This window comes from Microtus oregoni, unplaced genomic scaffold (assembly GCF_018167655.1).
Source record: "Microtus oregoni isolate MIOR12 unplaced genomic scaffold, Mior012 000004F_ref0000308, whole genome shotgun sequence".
Lineage (NCBI taxonomy): Eukaryota > Metazoa > Chordata > Mammalia > Rodentia > Cricetidae > Microtus > Microtus oregoni.
Genome location: NW_024543063.1, coordinates 63,349,848 through 63,369,840, shown reverse-complemented (window position 1 = coordinate 63,369,840; position 19,993 = coordinate 63,349,848). Strand labels below are relative to the sequence as shown.

Here is a 19,993-nt window from a genome sequence, read left to right as displayed (position 1 = left end):
TAAGCATGCATGCTATTTAACACAGCCTCCCTCCCTTCCAAGTTAAGTCTCACTAAATCCTGGGCTCAAGACACCATTTGCTTTAGTGTTCCAACACTTGATGGAGTGCCTGCCTCTGTAGCAGACAACTCTGAGTTAAGCACCAACCCTACCTACAGGAGGAATGCTGAGAAAGGCTGCAGAGCAAGGTCACCTAGCTGCTAAGCAACAGCAGAACTAGATGGTCATTAGTCTGATTCCAAGGCCACCGCACTACAAATACTGCTGTGTACCAGAAGGTAGTATTCTACTCAAGTATTTGACCATCTTTCCTTTGTTTTACTATGCCGTTTTAAGACAAGAACCCCATTGTGTAGCCCATACTGGCCCCAAACTCCCAATCCTTCTATTTTCATCTCAAGTGTTGCGATGATATCCCCATGCCTGGCCATCAGTTCTTTCTTTATAAAAATAACACATGTACTAAGTACTAATATTGGGTGTAATGGAAAAAGTGACGACTGTTACCATTTTTCAATGACTACTCATAAGACCTGTCTCTGAAAAGATACCATTCATGGAAAAGCGTGTAGATTTTCTTGGGAGCCTACACTGCTAGACTAAGTAGTGGTAACTCAGAAAGTTAAAATTTAAAGGTTTATAAATCACCATTGTAAGGATCCCTTCCATTTAGAGTGGAAGTCAAAAAGAAGGCTAAGCACAAGAAGGTTACAGCCCCAAGACATCTTTAAAAATCAAGACAAAAGAAGAGAAGGAATAGGGGACAAAGCTAACCTTCCTGTTCCCAGTAAACTTTAGAAGACTACGAAATCTTTAGTTATGCTGACTATAGTATTTAGACAAAATAGTGGCAAGTCAGGATTAAAAAGAACTAAACAAAACAACACTAGATTTTTCCTTGAAAATCCATTACACACTGGGTGGTGATGGCACATACCTTTAATTCCAGCACTTGGGAGGCAGAGGTAGGCAGATCTCTGTGTGTTCAAAGCCATCCTGGTCTACACAGCAAGTTCCAGGATAGCCATAACTATATTATAGTGAGACCTTGTCACAAAACAACAACTACAAAAACCCCAACAAAACACACACACTCGCCCTCCCCTTTCCAACTCTCAAAATTATTTTGGAATGAAGACTGTATTTGCTCAATGAAATTTTATAACAAGCAGGTTTGGGTTTTTAAATGTGGAACATGGTTTCATTCTAGATTCTGATGGTCTTTCTACAAGAAAGGAAACAAACATTTTACATTCTCCTTTACAAATTTTGCTAAACAGATTTTAAATTTTAGAACTGATGTCTAAATATTAGGAATGTAAGAATAACCACCAATTCAAATGTTTTCCTTTTCCTAGGTAAGCTAATTTAAGAATTTCTCAGAGCCAGACATCTGCACACGAACTCTTTCTTCAACTGTAGAAATTTAATACAGGTGATGACCAGACAAACCCAGAAAACCTACGTGAATACGGGACTAATTTCTGCCATCCTTTACTTGCTCCAAGCCTGAGCTTAAGCTCTTCATTCTGATTCCTTTCTCCTTCTGTATGTGTCTACATTATAATGAAACTCAGGTTTTCTTTGTATAAAACCCCCATCTCTGGCTATTCTTCCTGTATCTTCCCTATTTTAGCTCTTATTTGGAATTAGACATGTCATGCTGGAAGTCATGTTGGAGACCACAGATAAGGCCTTTTTTTAAAATGGGTGAAACTCACATACTTTCTTGTCATAATCTATGTGCTCTCTCCTGCAACTGGATTATGGCTTGCCTTCTTTATTATGCATTGATTATCATCCTTCAAGGAAGGGACTGTTCTTGTACAGAGGTAGTTTTGAAAAATTTCAAGTTATTTCTCATTTGTATATTTTGTTTCTTACCAATACAAGTCATGTACTTCACTAGGAAGTGCAGGGCTGATCAGAACATTAGATTCCATCACTAAAGTAAACAGAACTTTTCTCTAAAAGACCTCATACTTCATCCAATTTTATTCTGAAATTCTGGCTGCTGCTTCTCCCACAGCAAAATAAATCTATGAAGAGACTTCAGGGAAATAATTACAGTTGATTGTTTGCCTACACATGCATAAAGCCCCAGGTTTGAGTTCCAGCACTGAATAAAATTGGGAGTGGTGGCATAAGCCTCTATCTCAGTACTTAGAGGAGGTGGAGGTAGGAGGACTATCATCCTTGGCTAAACTGTCCATTCAAGGCTAGCCTTGGCTTGTGAAATGGCTCAGAAGGCCAGCACTTGCCATCAAGTGATGTGGGAAGGTCATCTGTCTATCTGTTGCTTTCATTGGTTAATTAATAAAGAAACTGCTTGGCCTGATGGGTCAGAACATAGGTGAGTGAAGTTGACAGAACAGAATGCTGGGAAGAAGGGAAGTGAGGGCAGATGCGATGGAACCAGCCACCAGGTCAGACATGCTGAATCTTTCCCGGTAAGCCACCATTGGTGCTACACAGATTATTAGAAATGGGTTAATCAACATGTGAGAATTAGCCGATAAGAGGAAGAACTAACGGGCCAAGCAGTGTTTAAATGAATACAATTTGTGTGTTGTTATTTCTGGTGTTAAGCTAGTCGTGCAGGGAGCCTGGCAGGATGAAAAGCAGGCCTGCTCGCCTCATCACTACAACCAAGCTTGACAATCGAAGTTTAATCTTCAGGATCCATGTATCAGAAGAGAACTGATGCCCTATAAATTGCTCTTTGGCATGTGGGTGAACAGGTGCATGTGCACACATACACAAATACATAAATAAATGGAATAGCATAACTTTTGAAAAAGAAATGACTGGCTAGGTGGTGATGGTACACACCTTTAATACCAGCATAGGGGAGGGAGAGGCAGGTGAAATCTCAGAGTTTGCAGTCTACAGAGTGAGTTCCAGGACAGTCAGGGCTACACAGAGACTCAAAAAAAAAAAAAAAAAAAAAAAAAAAGAAAAGACTATATGTGAGCTTCTTCCTATCTTTTCTTGATAGAAATTTTCTCCTAAGTTCTCACTACTTTAACATGATTTGCCAATGAGGAAGATAGTACTTAAGTGAAGATATAGATTTTATAGTGGTTGTTAATTTGTGATAAAGTTTCTTTACCTGACTAAGAATTTTCATCCCTGAGTGCAACAGCTTCTTTGCAGCTTTATAGTAGATGGTCTCTGGCTTATTGTAAATCATTGCATTAGTACACATTAGCTTGAAGTTATCCTAAAAAGAAAGCATCAAGAGGAAAAATGCATTAGAATAAAACTCTTAATTCTTTATCTGAAATCATAGAGGCCCTGTAAAAATTTGAAAACCAAAAGAAGACATCTTTTTTTTTTGTCACCGTTTATTTAAGACCAACAAAATAAATACTTGTAATTTGTTTCTAAATTCTTAAGCATTTTAGTATCTATGTATTAACTTTCAATCTAGAATATAAACCTAAAGTTTTTTCAGGCCAGGTGGTGGTGGCATACACCTTTAATTCCGGCACTCAGAAGGCAGAGGCAGGCAGATCTCTGAGTTTGAGGCTAGCCTGGTCTACACGAGCTAGTTCCAGGACAGGCTCCAAAGCTACAGAGAAACCCTGTCTCGAAAAAGAAAGTTTTTCAGTACAGTCACACACACAAAAATTTTGGAGGAAATATTTCTAGTTCAAATTTAATAATTCAAGCTGGGTAGTTCATATAATTACAAATATTACCCTCACTTTTTAAGGCAAATTTTAAGTTTGTTATTTATGAGTTAAATATTTCAGTTCAAATTTTAATTAAAAACTGGGACCAGAGTTAAATTATAACAAGTTTTTCTGCCAAATGCAAATAAACTGAGTAAAAATGTTAAAATATTTACACTATGTTAAAATATTTAGACACTACTAGAAATTAAACATAATTTTCAGATATAATAAAATTATGTCAATGCTAAATAAACTATTCAACATCAAGGAGTTGCAACATATAACTGGAATAGCTAAATTATCAGAACTGCACTTGGGGCTTTCATTACATTTCAAAGATGTGTATGTACTGAAGCAGAAGCCCTGTACTTTTTCCTGGTGACACATTTTCACATTTGTAATTATGTGTAATCGTGCCACTGCCTTACTGTTAAAATGGGAGGAACCTAAACATAAAAACATCACCCCACAAACCTCTAAGTCCCAACCAAAACCCCTCAAATCTCACTAGTAGTAGTAATGACAGTTTAGAACTTAAAAATAGGGAGATAGACTAAGTTTTTTTTTTTTTAAATTTATTAGCAAATTCCAAGTCCACAATAAATTTGCTATCAAGTTAAAATCAAATGGAAGTGTATATAGATACTGAGCTCTGGTCAAAGGTTTTGCTAAATTCTGGACCTCTCAGAATCTTACAGGAGCTACAGAGGAATGCAAATGAGGTAAGACATCAGACTGCTATGTACACTCAGGAAACAATCACTTGGCTATAGCTTGACAAGACAATGATGAGTTTATGAATTGGCAGGAGATGACTTTAATGATACTGTGTTGTCTGTTAAAGTAACAAGTTTTATTTTTTGTGATGACTACCTATAACCCCAGTCCAAGGTGACAGCTAAAATTGAAGGAATCTGAAGCTCAGTATGCACCTTGTGTAATAGGTAAGAGCTCTCCTCTATCATCAAACCACACACTCTCAGTCCCCTTCTCTTCAAAAGTCGAGAATGCAGTGTGCTGAGATAAATACAGTCAGAGTAAACTCAGAGAACAATTCATTTTCATCAAACTGGAAAATACAATTAAACTTTCCTGTAGTATTTTAATTTATTAATAAAATAATGTGTTTATGTGTGCAAATGTGCCATGACGCACGTTTGGCAGTCAGGACAACTCTAGGGGACAGGTCCTCTCCTGAAACCTCATGGGAACTTAGGGATCATGGTTTGTGTACAAATACCTCTACCCACTGATCAACCTTGTCAGCCCAAGAGAAAAATACAGACTTTGGACATTTAAAATAAATAAAATTATTTAAAAATGAAGGTACAAATAAAGACTGAATATCAGATTGCTGGCTGGTATAGCAGCAGCACACGCCTTTAATCCCAGCGCATGGGAGGCAGAGGCTGGTGGATCTCTGTTAGCTTGAGGCCAGCTTAGTCTACAGAGTGAGTGCCAAGAGAGCCAAAAGATACACAAACTAAAGAAGAATGTGCATCACCATGACTGGCAACTAAATACAAAAAATAACCTTTATTTACCTATTCTGTACACATACATACAGCATCACACGTAGTACAAGTCAGAGGACAGCTCTGCGGAGTTTGTTTTCCCCGCTATCATGGTGATGTTGGGACTCTAAGACATATTTGTTGATTTTCTATTTTACACAGGATCCAAGAGTTTGACTCTCAGTTAAAATGCATTATACTTTAGTCTGCTTCTCTAATAAAAAGCTAATGAGTGACATCTTGTGGCACTCATCTATAATCCTAGTCCCTAATAAGTGAAGGAAGGCAGGAGGATCAGTTCAAGGCCAGGATAGGCTAAAAAAGATCCCATTATAAAACAGATTAAAACTACTAATTACAGTTACCTTTAGTTCTTCTATGGACTGGTAGTCATTATTCTTGATCTTTTCCTTCATGGTACTAAAATCCATTGGGTGTTTAATTATCATGGAGTAGCCAGGAGCTATGAAGTCCGTCACAGGAAATGAAAAGAAAGCACTTGGGTCTTTTCTGTACAGGCACATAAAAGGTAAAGTTATATTTATTTCTATCGCAACCTATTGGTACAGAAGCAAAGTCAGTATAATAAATTCTCATAATCAGAAAAAATGTATATACGCTTTTCATTGAAAAATTGAAAAATGATTTTCAAGACCAACTAACAATAAGGATCAGAGACTTTAAACAGCAGGGCTCCCCCTCCCACCAGGGTCTCACTGTATAGTTCTAGCGGTCTTGGAACTCACACTGTAGACTAGGCTGGCCTCGAACTCACAGAGACTTACTCTGTCCCTGCCTCCAGAGTGCGGAATTAAAGGCAAGTACCACCACCACCTTGCTAACAGCAGGACTCTTTTTTTTAAAAAATATTTATTTATTTATTTAACAGATGGTTGTGAGCCACCATGTGGTTGCTGGGAATTGAACTCAGGACCTTTGGAAGAGCAGGCAATGCTCTTAACCTCTGAGCCCATCTCTCCAGCCCCTAACAGCAGGACTCTTAAGGCACAGAACCTCTCGTTTAGAGAAGTAACCTATCAGCAGCACCTTCTATGAGTGATCTAGACTAACTGCCCAGTGACTCAGCCTGGTTTAACTATGAATACACACCTATAAGCTTTCTTTCTGGTTCTGTACCATAAAACCATACTTTCCCATCAACTAACATATCTGTTATGTAAATGTGGAAGCACCTCCCCCAAGACATTTAAAAAGTTCCTATTGGGGGGCTGGAGAAATGACTCAGAAGTTAAGAGCACTGGCTGCTTTCAGAGGTCTAGAGTTCAATTCCCAGCAATCACATGGTGGTTCACAACCCTCTATGAGATCTGGTGCCCTTTTCTGGTGTGCAGGCAGAACACGGTATATATTAATAAATAAAATTTTAAAAAAAAGAAAAGTTCCTATTGGATTGTGGTGGAAACTGATAGGATATGGGGCAGAGTTGGGACTGGGCATAGGAGAGCCTGTTTAGGTCCACTATGCAGCAACATCCCTCTGGTTGTTCTCTTGTCCATCCGTCTGTCACCCCAAAGCAACCCATCTGGAGGCAGTGACCTTGGAAAGTTAACAGTCTGTGTAATCCTCCTGTGCTGTCATCCTTGTGGTGACTCAGGAGCCCTGTGTAGCCTATAGGCCCTGGCCTGCCTGTTTCATCCAGCTGCAGATAGATGCTCAGGACTGAAGAGGTCACAACACACAACAGGAGAGGCAAATAGAGGAGGAAATCCTAACCTAATGAAAAGGGTAATACTGATGTGTACAGCACCTTCAGGGGCTTTAAAAAGCCTCCTGTGTCAGAGTATCTCACCAGAGCAGGCCTATGAATGCTGTATAATTATAATGGAAGAAGGGGTACTGTTTCTTTACTAGATACTGAACAACTGAGTTCAATCCCCAGGACCAACATGGCTGGAGGAGAGAACTGATTCCTAAAAGATACTCACACACATGCTATAGCAAGCACATGCATACCCCCCCCCACCCTTTATATGTAAAAACTAGTGCTTTCTACCACAGGTTCATTCTTAACTCTGGCTGTACATTTCAAGAGTGGGATAGGGAAGGCTAGCCCCAACCTCACTATAGCAAGACTTTCTTAGGAAGAAGGCACCAAGTCATTGGTGTATCCAGGGTTCAGTGGCATCTGCATATGGCATTAGTATGTTTAATATTGCCAGGGTTGAGTATCCATGCTCTTTGGGACAACTTCTTAAACCGTAGGGTGTGACTTCATACAGAGTTACATAACTGCCAGTGGGAAGGTGTAAAGAAAAATGTGGCAATAGGCAATCGTGGCACACAATTTTAATCCCAGCACTTGGGAGGCAGAGGCAGGCTGATCTCTCCGAGTTCAAGGCCAGCCTGGTCCACAAATCGAGTTCTAGGACAGCCAGAGATACAACATGGAGGAGGAAAAATAAATTTCAAGTTGAGTGTAGTGGAGTACATCTTTAATCCCAGCACTCTGAAGGTGGAGGTAGAGGCAGGAGGATTTCTTTGAGTTCCAGGCAGGCCTGGTCTACATAGTAAATTCCAGGACAGCTAGCTATAGAGACACTCTTTACCAAAAACCAAAAAATAAATGGAATAAATTCCACATTTATCTACTTTTTGTTATTATACATTTGAGACTACATAAAAATTCCTTGAGTGGAAAGAGGTTACAAGTGGAAAAAATTTAAGCCCTTCTCTACAAAATTAGGCCATTAGACTATTACCCACCCAGCAAACTTGGCATATCAGATTTTGTTAAAGCTTTAACAAATGACTAAAAACAAAATAAGTCACAGCAACAATTTTGAAAACCTGTTTATTATCTTGCCACTGACAGAGCTGGCACATCAGCTGGTGGTTTCCTCACTGGCAGATGATGGCAGAAACTTAGGAGTAAGAATAATTTGTAGCTGGGCAGTGGTGGTACAAGCCTTTAATCCCAGCACTCTGAAGGCAAAGGCAGGAGGATCTTTGAGTTTGGGGCCACCTTGGTCTACACAGAGAGAGTACTAGGACAGCCAGGGTTACACAGAGAAAACTTGCCTCAAAAAATCAAAAAAAGAAAAAAGAAAAAGAGAATAATATATATGTGCTATAAATCTAATAAAAGAGTTGGAACCTGAACTCAGACTGCCTCTAATAGCTAAGCTGCAAAACCAAAAAGTAATGGCAAATTGCAAAAACGTCCAATGTGGAACCCACATGCCGAAGTCCACACAGTCCACGGGGTTACTATGAATAACAAGCTTCACCAATGGCTGACCTCTTACCTTTAAGGACAAATTATCTGTTCTCCTTAAAAATCAATCATTTTAATATAGAGACCACTTTATTTTCTAAACAAAAATGGTACTGCCAGAATTGATCAAATACATTTTTAAAAAAAATCAGGTTAAGGGCTGGAGAGATGGCTCAGTGGTTAAGAGCATTGCCTGCTCTTCCAAAGGTCCTGAGTTCAATTCCCAGCAACCACATGGTGGCTCACAACCATCTGTAATGGGGTCCGGTGCCCTCTTCTGGCCTGCAGTCATACACACAGACAGAATATTGTATACATAATGAATAAATAAATATTTTTCTAAAAAAAAAAATTAGGTTAAACTCTGAACCTCAAGGACGAAGAATCATCCAATCACAATCATATAGTCATATATAACTATATAGTCACAGAATGTGGCCATAGATTCTAATCCTCAAAATGTGCTGGTCACTGTTAGTTTCTCTGACTTTAAATACTTCCTGATGTAGACTTTATTTTTTAGGGTGATATTATTGACAAACAGTCTGCTCTTTTGTTACAAAAAGCAAAACACTTTATAGTCACACCTTCCAACAGGGATACCATAGCAATACTTAACTCTTCTCTGCTGGACTGACAAGCAATAATTTACTGAAATGCAAAGATTAGAGATACCATTTTCTTAGCTATTCCAACACATAAAAAGAGCTAGTCAAAGCCTTGCCTTTAATTCTAGCACTTAGGAGGTAGGCAGATCTCTGTGAGTTTCAGGCAAGCCTGCTCTACAAAGTGAGTTCAAGGACAGTCAGAGCTACATAGTGAAATCTGTCTCAAAAAAAGCAAAGAAGCTAGTAACTATTGACTTTAATTGAAAAGCCAGATGGATGTTGAGAATACAAACTGTATCAGATAACAGGCAACACAGCTAGGAGAAAAGTTCCCTATCAGACTGCAAACCCCACAACCGTCAATCTTCTCAAGTAAAATAAATATCACTGAGTTGGAATTCAAATTGGAATAAAAAGATGCATCAAAATTTTCATTACAGCTGAGCACCTCTTTTCTTTTTATGAACTTAAATTGGTTTATTCTACCTACCAGAATACTTTAGACAACAATCACTACATTTAAAGGAACATAAAGCCAGGCACAGTGGCACACACCTACAATCTCAGCATTCAGGAGGCTGAGGCAGGAGGATGATGAATTCCAGCTAGCCTCAGATTGTGAGAGCACATCTCAAAGACAACATACTCAAATAAGGGTCATAAAACTTACAGCATTTCATTTTATCTTTCAGACTTAATAACTGTTGAACACAGGGGCTAGGTGCTGCATAAACACACAGAAAGGACTGTCCTGTGCTACTAGGAAGAGGGGGGCAGTTATCTGTATTGTTACTGTTAGTTTCAAGTTTTAACATGAGAAACTAATTCAGAAAGGAGAAACTAGACATTTCATAACACCCTTAAAGTTGCCAGTTGAAACAAACCAAATAAGAGTTCATGTCACCCTCTTGGGACTACTTCTGTTGCCAGGCAAGGTACTTACCATCTACTTTAAAACCAAGTGTGTTTGGGTTTAAGCCCTACAACATGACGTTAGATAACTAGCAACAGAGATGTGGTTTGGACCTCTATCTTCGCCCTTTGAGTTACTATCTTTAGAAAAGCTGGAAAACATTTACCTCTGCAGTTGTCTCATGAGTTGATTCAAAGCTTCCTGAAGGGGTGTCTGTTCTACTTCTAAAGCAAACAGAAAATGTGTGTTAGAAAGATATAAGCTGGCACTTCAGTTTTCTATCTAGATGACTCATCTATGTTTTATTAAACATTTCACACAGGAATTCAATTTATCACAAAAGTGTTAAAGGCTGAGAATAACAAGTCAACACTGAAGCTAACTTAGAGCTCTCATGCAGCAAGAGAAACAAGAGAACTTAGAATAAACTTGTTACAGGTCTCTTAGTTATAATTCAGAAACTAATGCTTGATCCCTTTCCCTCCCAACTCAGGACAGACAGCTCAGGGTAACTCCAACCTTCTTGTCTGGCTAGAGAGCTCGTGAGAGGCTTCTCGGGAGGTAAGTCTAATCTCATAGGGGCATGACACTGGACATCTTTCTCTGCCTCATTCTCCACACGGTCTCGATCCCGCTTCCTTTTATCGTCCTAAATAGAAAAATTGGAAGCAATTTAGAAATATTTCACAATCAACATATTTAAACATATCATTTTGGTTTTGAAGGAAAAAAGGTAGTACTGAAAAGAAGAAATTCTAAATTAAGAAATCTTAGTGTATTTTGCTGCCATCTACTGGACAAAGAGAACATGTTCCTCAAGGAAAAGAAGTGCATTTCTCTATGCCAGAAATAATAGATTAGAAAAATACTACTATTCACACACAAATATATAATATACATCAGAGCAAACCTAAGATTCCCATAACCTTCTGGAAAAATCATGAAACATGAGTGAGCCAACATTAGTGAGCTTTATTCAAGCTGAAGACATGAATAAAGGAGATATACCATGTTAATGAAGTCAGCTCTCTTCAAGCTCATCAAATTCAATGTAATGCCATTCAAAATTGTAAAACAGAATTTTCTATGAAATCTGCAAACCAATTACATACTTTTTCTTAAAGAGTGAATGATTTAAACCAGGAGAGTTTTGAAAAGGTCACAGTGAGATAATCCGAGGATGTAGATGCCTGATAAAGCATTTTCCTGACAGTTGAGAAGGCTTGGTTAGGTTTGATTTCCAGCATGACAAGCAACCAAACAAGCAAGGAAGGAAAGCTACAAAAGACAGTAAGCCTTAATGGCGCTAAGCATTTGTACAGTGAGTGTAAAGACAATGTGGACAGAGGACAGACGAGCTGAAAGAATGGAATATAAACCCAGAAACCAACCTACACACAAAACTCCAAAAACTTAAGTGTACAGAGCAAAACTTCAGACGTTCAGATAAATGATTCTTGGAGACCCAAGAGTAGGGAATTTTTTCCTTAAGTGAAACACAGAAAGACTGATTCTTAAAAAACAAATTTGATAAATTTGACTTAAAGATGTATATTTTCTGTATACATGTATGCCTGGGTGTATATATGTACACCACATGCATACAGTGCTCATGGAGGCCAGAAGAGAGCCTCATATATCCTGGAACTGGAGTTACAGGTAGTTGGGAGCTGTCTGATATGGGTACTAGGAACAGAACTCAGGTCCCTTAGTAGAGCAGGTGCTCACAACAACTGTCTCTATAGTCCAAATTTGAAACTTATTTATAAATGTTGGTGCCTCAATAAACCCAATAATTCAAGCTAAAATATCTAGCCATAGACTGGGATGAAGTACTTGAAACATAAATAATCATAAAAGGGAGAGCAAGAATAGATACAAAACCATGTAAAGAGAGTAAGAACAAAAAGTAAAAAGGACACCACAGGTAATTCACAGAAGGGATGTAAAAACTAGCTCTGGCTTCCTAAGAGTCAGGAACTCTAAACTTAAAAACTAGAAGGCAGGGCTAGAAAGATACCTCAGCAGTTAAGAGGACTGGCTGCTGCTCCAGAGGACCTGGCTTTGATTCACAGGGCGTCTCACACCTCCAGATCCAGGAGATCAATGCCTTCTTCTACCACCAGGCATGTAGTGGCACACACATATATACACAGACAACCCATCCACATTAAAAAATAAAAACTTAGAAGACAGTCATTCTGGTGGGCAAAATTTAAAAGTCTGAACAAGTTGTAATAAAGATGTAGAGAAGTAAGACTCAAATACCTTCCAAACAGTGGTTCTCAACCCTCCTAACGCTGCAACCCTTTAATATAGTTCCTCATGTTGTGGTGACCCACAACCATTATTTTCGTGCTATTTCATAAATGTAATTTTGCTACTGTTATGAATCATAATACAAATACCTATGATTTCTGATGGTCTTAGGTGATCTGTGAAAGGGTCAGCAGACCCGAAGGGGTCGTGACCCACAGGTTGAGAACTACTGTGTTCTAGATAGTTGAGTAGGCACAATTAGGAAAGCAGCTATAATTACCTTACAAAGTCTGGAAAAACTTTCCCCCCTAATCTCAGCTATTCCTTTATAAATATCTTAGAGAAATTTCACAACATGATAGAGAACTACACAAAAGATTATTATTGACTTGTGGTTCTCTTATTTTTTCTTTTTTGTTTTTTCAAGACAGGGTTTCTCTGTGTAGTCCTGGCTGTCCTGGAACTCACTATACAGACCAGGCTGGCTTCAAACTTTGGAGTCTGCCCGCTTTTGGCTCCCTAGTGCTAGGATTAAAGGTGAATGCACCATGCCTGGATTAATGGCATGATGGTTCTTAAGATGAAATGTGCATTAGAACCATCCAAAGACCTTAAAACACAGGTGGCAAGTCAGGGTCCCCAGAGTTACTGAGCTAATGGTACAAAGTAGAGCTTGAGAACAGACAGAAAGCATTGTATCAGTGACCCCGAAGTGTGAGCCCTATGCCAGCAATACCCATGTAACTTGGAAATTTTTATATGCACATTCTTAAGCTCAGAAGAGAAAGTTGAGCTCTTCCTTAAAGAACACAAAACAAGAGAAAAAAAAATAATAGTTTCAATCTAGGAGTCCAACATCTACATGATAGAGGTTCTAAAGGAAGAGAAAAAGGAGGAAGAAAATGACCACAGAGATACTTTGAGCAATACCTCAGGATTGAAGGTACAAGTATCTATTATGAAACATTAGGACAATGACAACCAAGGGGACAATCGCAAAAATTCCAAGGAAACAAATAATGGTCACAAACTAAGAATTAGAATGCAACAGAGTAACTTCTGAATGACAGCCAGAAAATATCTGAAATATGTTTAATTAAAATTTTTTTTTTCCAAGACAGGGTTTCTCTGTGTAGTTTTGGAGCCTGTCCTGGAACTCTCTCTGTAGATCAGACCTCAAACTCAGAGATCTGCCTGACTTTGCCTCCTGAGTGCTTGGGATTAAAGGCATGCATCACTGCTACTGCCTGACTTTGCCTCCTGAGTGCTTGGGATTAAAGGCATGCATCACTACTATCCAGCTAATTTTAAATTTTAAAATGCTTTCAAAATCTGAGAGATGGGGGAATGGAAAGATGACTCAACAGTTAAGAGCAGTTGTTCTTCCAGAGGACCCAAGTTTGATTCCTTCCTATATTGGACAGCTCACAATTGCTTGGAACTCCAGCTAAGGGAGTGACACCCTCTTCTGGGCTCCATAAGCAACTGCATGCACATGCACCAAATTTTAAAATTCGAGAGAAAATACTTTTTAATTTAAATTTCTGTACTGACTCAAACTCTGAGTCTGTATGACAATTCTATCCAAGAGCAAATATTTCTAAACGTGGAAAGCTTACCAAAATCTACCTATACATACTTCCTAGGTTTCTAAACCAGGCAGGGGTGGTGGCATGCATCCACAATCCCAGCAATATGAAGGATGAAAACAGAAAGATCACACTATATATAGTGAGTTCTAGGCCAGCTGCCTACCTGATGTTCAAGTGCCCAAGAAAACAGTCAAGACAAGACGTGTTGAGCCTCACAGGTAAAAACAATTTACAACATGCCCACTTCCAAAGCTCTCAGTTAAAGCAAAGACTCGTGCTTCTGTGGTTTTTGTAATTTAGGAAAAGGTTGTGATTACTGTCATAGTCTACCTAAAGGCAACAAAAACCCGGTCAGAGAGAAATACAATTTTTTCCCTGAATACTTTAAAACATCTTAAAGAGACTATCTCTAAGGCCTGGTTACTTACCAGTGTGTTTACTGACAGGGAATAGGGCATTTTGGCTGTATATAGCAAAAGAATTCTACAACCAAATCATGTCAATTACTTTTAGGAAGCCATTCAGAGGTAGTAAAAATTTTGTGCAGAATTCTGGGACAATTCCAGACATGGACCGGCTCAACTTTGCAGGGAAAAGTTCTGACTATTCAGCCTACCTTGTAACTTAAGACATCAGCTACTAATTCTTTTTCATTTAGTGAGAACGGTTGTTTGTACTCTTGGTTTATAGTTATTTCAGGCGTCTAATCACATTCTCTTCAACCGACTCAAACTCCACTTATTTATTTATTGATTGAGGCAGCTGCATTAAGCAGCACAGGCTGGTCTCAGCCTCCTGAGGGCTGGGATTACAGGCTCGGGCCAACTCGTGGCAGCTGCTGTTTCGGAACAACACCTGAACTCCCGAGGATGGCACTCACTTCTGATGAACGGCTCGGGCTGCCAAACCTCCACGGCTTTCTGGGGAATGACGTCTTATCCTTCCTAAATAATTACACAGCGCCCTTTGAAGCAGCTCCTGAGGGCCAGGACTCGCTGCTTACGTGACGTGTGGGGACAGCACAAGTGCTCAATAAGACAGGACTGGCTGAGCTCCTAGGTGACCCAGGCTTCTGGTCTGTCTGACTCCTCTACAAAGCCAGCCGCCTCCCCAGGCGCCCTGGAGTCCCAATGGAGCTGGTGACGGGGCCATAAGCAACGAAGCCACCTTTACCTTGACCCTTCTCCGCTTCCTCCCCTTCTCTTCCCCCGGTGCCTGTTTCTCTCCTTTCTTCCTCTTTTTCCGTTTTCTGTCCTTGTGTTTGTCATGGTCGCTTCTGTCTTCGAAGAGGCTAGAGTCGTGCCCGGAGCTGCCCGTGGAGAGCTCAGTCACTTCGCTGCCACCCACTTTGAGGACCAGCTTCAGGGGCTTCTCCACGTACTCTGAAACAACAGCAGGGCGCGGGCTGACCGGGGGCAGACCGAGGACGGGCGCCCCACCTCCCAGCGCCCCACGAACACCCGCCGGGACCGGCAGGCCCGGGTCGAACGCCGCCCCGCCGGGGGATCTCCGCGGGTCGGAGCCTTGCAGGCAGAGGCGGCGCGGCTCCGCAGGCAGCCCGGTCGCTCCTCACCCTCGTAGAAGTGGCGGTCCGACTTGTGCTTCTTGTGCTTCTTGCCCATGTCCGACCGGGCCCCAGTGCCCGCCCCCCGCGCCAGACCCAGGCCGTGCGGCGCCGCTTCCGGTCCGGGCCAGGCGAGCGGAGGGCGGGAGCGGGGCCCGCGAGACCCCGCGCCGCGAGGCAGGGGGACGGCGCGCCGGGCGGCGCGAGGCCCCTCACGAGAAGACCACGCGCGAGACGCGGCCGAAGCGCGAGAGCGGTGGCGGGAGGGCGAGAGGCCGGCACACCGGCGGGAGAGAAGGGCCGCGGGGCGCGCGGGGTGCAGGCCGCCGCGCGTGGTGGCTCCTGGCGGCCGGAGGTGGCACTGCAGCCTGCGGTGGAGGGCGGGGCCACGTCTGGAGGCGGGCTCGGAGGCGGAGCCAGTCTCTCCGACTTTTCCTCCCCCCCCATCCATCCCCCCCCCCATTTCCTGACTCCTTTTCACTTTCCTTTGTTTTTTGTTTCTTCTCTTTAACAATATTATTAGGCCGGGCGGTGGTGGTGCACACCTTTAATCCCAGCACTCGGGAGGCAGAGGCAGGCGGATCTCTGAGTTCGAGGCCAGCCTGGTCTAGAAAAACTAGTTCCAGGACAGGAACCAAAAAAAAAAAAAAAAAAAAAAAAGCTACGGAGAAACCCTGTCTCGAAAATAAAAACAAACAAACAAAAAAAACCCCAATATTATTGAACTCCGAATCTGTACTGGATCTGGAAAACACAAGAACACTCTGCCAATCCCCACGATATTCGTTTGATCTCCAGGACCCTCATGGTGGAAGGAGAATTGACTCCTGAAAGGTTGTCCTTTGACACCTCTAATGTACCATGGTAGTGCACATCCATACACGTCCCCTACACAAGTAAATGAATATAGAAAGAAGCAAGCAAGCAAGAAAACAAAGCCTTATTGATGATATGGTAAAGCATCTAAGTTAATTAAATCCACCAAATATGGAACAGGGCTTTTAAAAATAAAACCTGACATGAAGGTGCCATCTGGAGTCAAAGGCTGGAAACACATAGCATGGCTTAATTTGATTATCTTGGGTGTCCAGGACCCAATGGCGGTTGATTCTTTTAGGTTCATGCTGATCGCTGTTGTTTAAAACATAATTTACATGCTAAAGTAACTGGAAAGATAAGACAGATAAAAATCGGGAAATTAGCTAGAACATCAGCTAGAAAAGGTGACGATGTTGTAGCTATTGACTCCCTAGGGAGGCCCAGACTGACTTTGGAGCCCACGTCTGCCACTCACCTTGTCAATGCCCTTCCTGTTCTCTTATCTCTGGATGCCCAGCCCTCCGGGGCAGTGGCTCACTGACAGTTTTGTCCACTGGCATTCACCCAGGTAAGCCACGTTAAGATCTGCTTGTGGTGGGCGTGGTGGTGCGGGACTGTAATCCCAGCACTCAGGTTAAGGCAGGAGGACGAACTGAGTTCCGGGCTAGCCAGGGCTACGCGGTGAGATGTCATCTAAAAATGGCGCTTGCAGTTGGTGTGCAAGGGTCACAAAGCTGTGTCAGTGGTCTGTGTGAGAGAGATAACTTTATACATTGAGAAGGGCAGGTAATATTTGCATTCCCGTTTTATAGACGAGGAAACGGATGCCCGGAGAGGTGAGTTAGGGGCCAGATACAGATTCAAATCCGGTTATGAATTGGAGTCACGGTCCTTTTCATTAGTATACACAGTGAAAGAGGTCTTTACTGCACTTTTAACCTTATACTGCCCTATATGTTCTGTAAAATAATCTTATAATTTCATTTTTTTCTCTTGATAGCAATCATTTCTACTGTATTAAGAATCTGCACCTAGAATTGCAGAGATAGAATTAAGAGCACTTGCTGCTTTTGTAGAAGACCTGGGTTCAGTTCCCGGTACCCACAGTCAGCAGCTCACAGTGCCTGCAATTCTAGTTTCAGAGGCCCAATGCTCCTTTTTGGCTCTTTTGGGCACCTTCATGCATCCAGTGTATATGCATACATACAGCCATCCACACATAAATTTAAAAAAAGAACCCAAGTTGGAATCCTAGATGGCCTCCTTCAGGAATATTTGTGTATTTATCTCTGTGCATGGTATACTAGGGATGGAGCCCAGCTCTGTACAGTTTATGTAAATGCTCTACTCCTGAACTACACCCCCAGCCCTGTAGCTTGATCTTGACTTCCAGTGGGGAGAGGATGGGCTGATATTTTAGGAGCTTCGGTTGGAAAGTGATAGAAAACCCAATTTGAATTATTTCAATAAAAAGGGCATTTATTGTCTGAAAGGGGAGGGTGACACGAATTTGGTGCCGTTGTCTCCCACCTTCTCGAGCTTCCACCCACCCCTACCACGTATAGCTGGAAACATGGTCACCAACTGTCTCTAGGATCTTGGTATGTCCTGGCAGCTGGGGAAGTGATTATAGCTTCACCCGGAAAAAAAAAAAAATCCCAGGGAAGGACTCTGGTTGGTTCACTTGAGACTTGTTTTATAGTCAGGGAACAGGAGACTGATCCAATCTTGGTACCAAGTCCAGTCTTGTTGCCAAAAGGAAGAGGGTCTGGGACTGGGCCAGGGAAGGTGATGCTTGGAGCTCTAGTGAAGTCAACGCTGCTCCAAGCTCTCATGAATGTAGCTACATTGTCACAAAAGCCAGATCTGAGTCTGGTACTTTATAGCCACAGCTTTTTTTGTGAAGTTGAAGGCACAGGTGGGAAAACTGGGCATTGTGTGGTCAAAGGAATTCCGCTACAGTGAAATCAAGCCCCCAGGGCCCTGTGAAGAGAGCTCGGGCCAGCTCCCCAGCTGTTGGGTGCACCTCTTTCTTTGTGATGCCTGTGGCATACCTCTTACTCCAGGCTGGATTGGGCTTTCCTGCCTGCCCTGTGCTCTGCGTGCCTTCCGAGGGTAGGGATGGGTAGGGATGGTTCCGTTCTCTGGGAGCATGTGCAGCAAGTCAGCCACCACTCTCCCAGGGCTTCTTAGAGGTCTCTCTTCCTCCCCTGCCCCTATGATGGAGGAAGAGAACCCGCTGGCCTCATTTGTACGGCAGGGTTAGTATCTTCTCCGTTTGAGAATGATCCTCCCCAGCCGTAGAGGGTTCACATGAGGGAAAATAAGAGCGTGAAGCAGAAATCTCTGCTCACAGAAATTTCTACAAAACAAGAACCCCAAGGCATCCATTTTCGAATTCCTAACTCCACCCCTGTACCTGACACATAACATTTGTGTTTTTGGTCAAACTGAATTTTTCTGCTTGGAACATATAGATAAGACCTCAGCCCTGGCCAACAGCCCAGTCATAGTCTTGGCCAGACCGCATCTGGGCTCTTAGGGCCTGAACTACTCCGTTGTCTTCCCCCACCCACCTGCCATGCCCAGTCATCTCAGCCCCTCCATGCTGGCCTCTGCACTTGTTTCTGCGCCATTGTCTCCTCCCCCCCCCCCCCCCCCCCGCATCATCTCAGCGCCTCCACGCTGGCCTCCCCTCCTCACTTGCCTCTGGCACACTGTCTCTGCTCCCTTAGGCTTTCAACAACCTGCAGATGAGAACCTTCAGGACAGGGACCCTGGACCTTCTGCAGAACTGGGCAAGAAACAGGCCATTTTTGTTGAATAAATGGATGAGCGAATGAGCCTCCCCATGCTGTGGTTGTGAACCCCTCCCTCCTCCCTTGCCTGGGGTCCTTTCTGGGGGAACAGGATATGACTATTTTAGTAAGGGAGCCTGGGAATGGGAGAGGTACTGCACAGGTGCCACTGGGGGGCGTGGTTTTCCCAGAAAAATCTGTCCAGCTCAGCCTCTACCCTGTGCCCTGCTCCTTGGGGGAAGAGTTGCTGGGCAGTGGTCTGAGGGCTTCAGCTGTGGTACTCTCATGGAGAGAGGTACCCTTCAAGCCACATCTGCTGTCCTGGCATCTAATCCTGAAGTAGACTGTGGCCTCTGTCCCCTGTAGCTGAGACTGAACCCCTTGGCCTGGTTCTGGGAGATCCTATGGAGCCCTCCTGAGTTTTCCTGTACGGCAGGACCCAAAGCTCTGCACCACATGTCCATCCGCCTCCCTCCCCCCCTCCCCCGTCCTCACCTCCGCCTTGCTTCTTAAAACTTGCTCTAGGGGCAGGAAGGCAGGTGAGGAGCTCTAGAGCTTGGGAGTTCCTAGCTGTGCCTCCTCTCCTCGGTCTGACCTCAGTTTGCTCATCTGAGGTGACACACTTGCGTGTGACCAGCATGAGAGTGGGCAAAAAGAGAAGTGAGCGTCCTCAGCCCTTTCCAGATGTGAGGGGGCAGGATGGGTGGGGAAGGCCTGGCTCCTCTGCATACTTTTGTTAAGGAGTCCTATCTCTCAGAGAGGGAGGAAGATAGCATTTTCCAGAGCCCAGGAAATAACCAAGTAGGTGTCCCAGTTTGACAGAATAGGTATGGCAGGGTCTTCTTGGTGCTAGCCTGCCATCTCTGCTGGGAGAGATCCTGGGACTTAGGGGCTAAGGCCAGTTAGTGGGCAGCTCTTTGGAGATGCACCTGTCCGAGGTGACGTATGGTGACATGCAGTCGGTTGTGCAGCTGCCAGGGTTTTCAGTCACCGGTAGAGCAGCCAAGCCTC

At 42.8% G+C, this 19,993-nt stretch overlaps 1 protein-coding gene across 2 annotated transcripts in view; it reads right to left on the bottom strand.

Moving 5' to 3' along the window:
- Positions 1-15,694, bottom strand: part of Brd7 (bromodomain containing 7) — a 32,593-nt gene extending 16,899 nt beyond the window's left edge. The window contains exons 1-6 of one of the 2 annotated variants that reach the window (XM_041649708.1): positions 15,375-15,694; positions 14,975-15,183; positions 10,470-10,599; positions 10,117-10,174; positions 5,560-5,704; positions 3,113-3,223 (exon numbers count right to left, since the gene is read on the bottom strand). In XM_041649708.1, coding sequence (XP_041505642.1) covers positions 3,113-3,223; positions 5,560-5,704; positions 10,117-10,174; positions 10,470-10,599; positions 14,975-15,183; positions 15,375-15,423 — 702 coding nt within the window. In that variant the 5' untranslated portion in view covers positions 15,424-15,694. The remainder of the gene's footprint in view (positions 1-3,112; positions 3,224-5,559; positions 5,705-10,116; positions 10,175-10,469; positions 10,600-14,974; positions 15,184-15,374) is intronic. The other variant, XM_041649709.1, reaches the window with a different exon arrangement.
- Between the last annotated feature and the right edge of the window lie 4,299 nt (positions 15,695-19,993).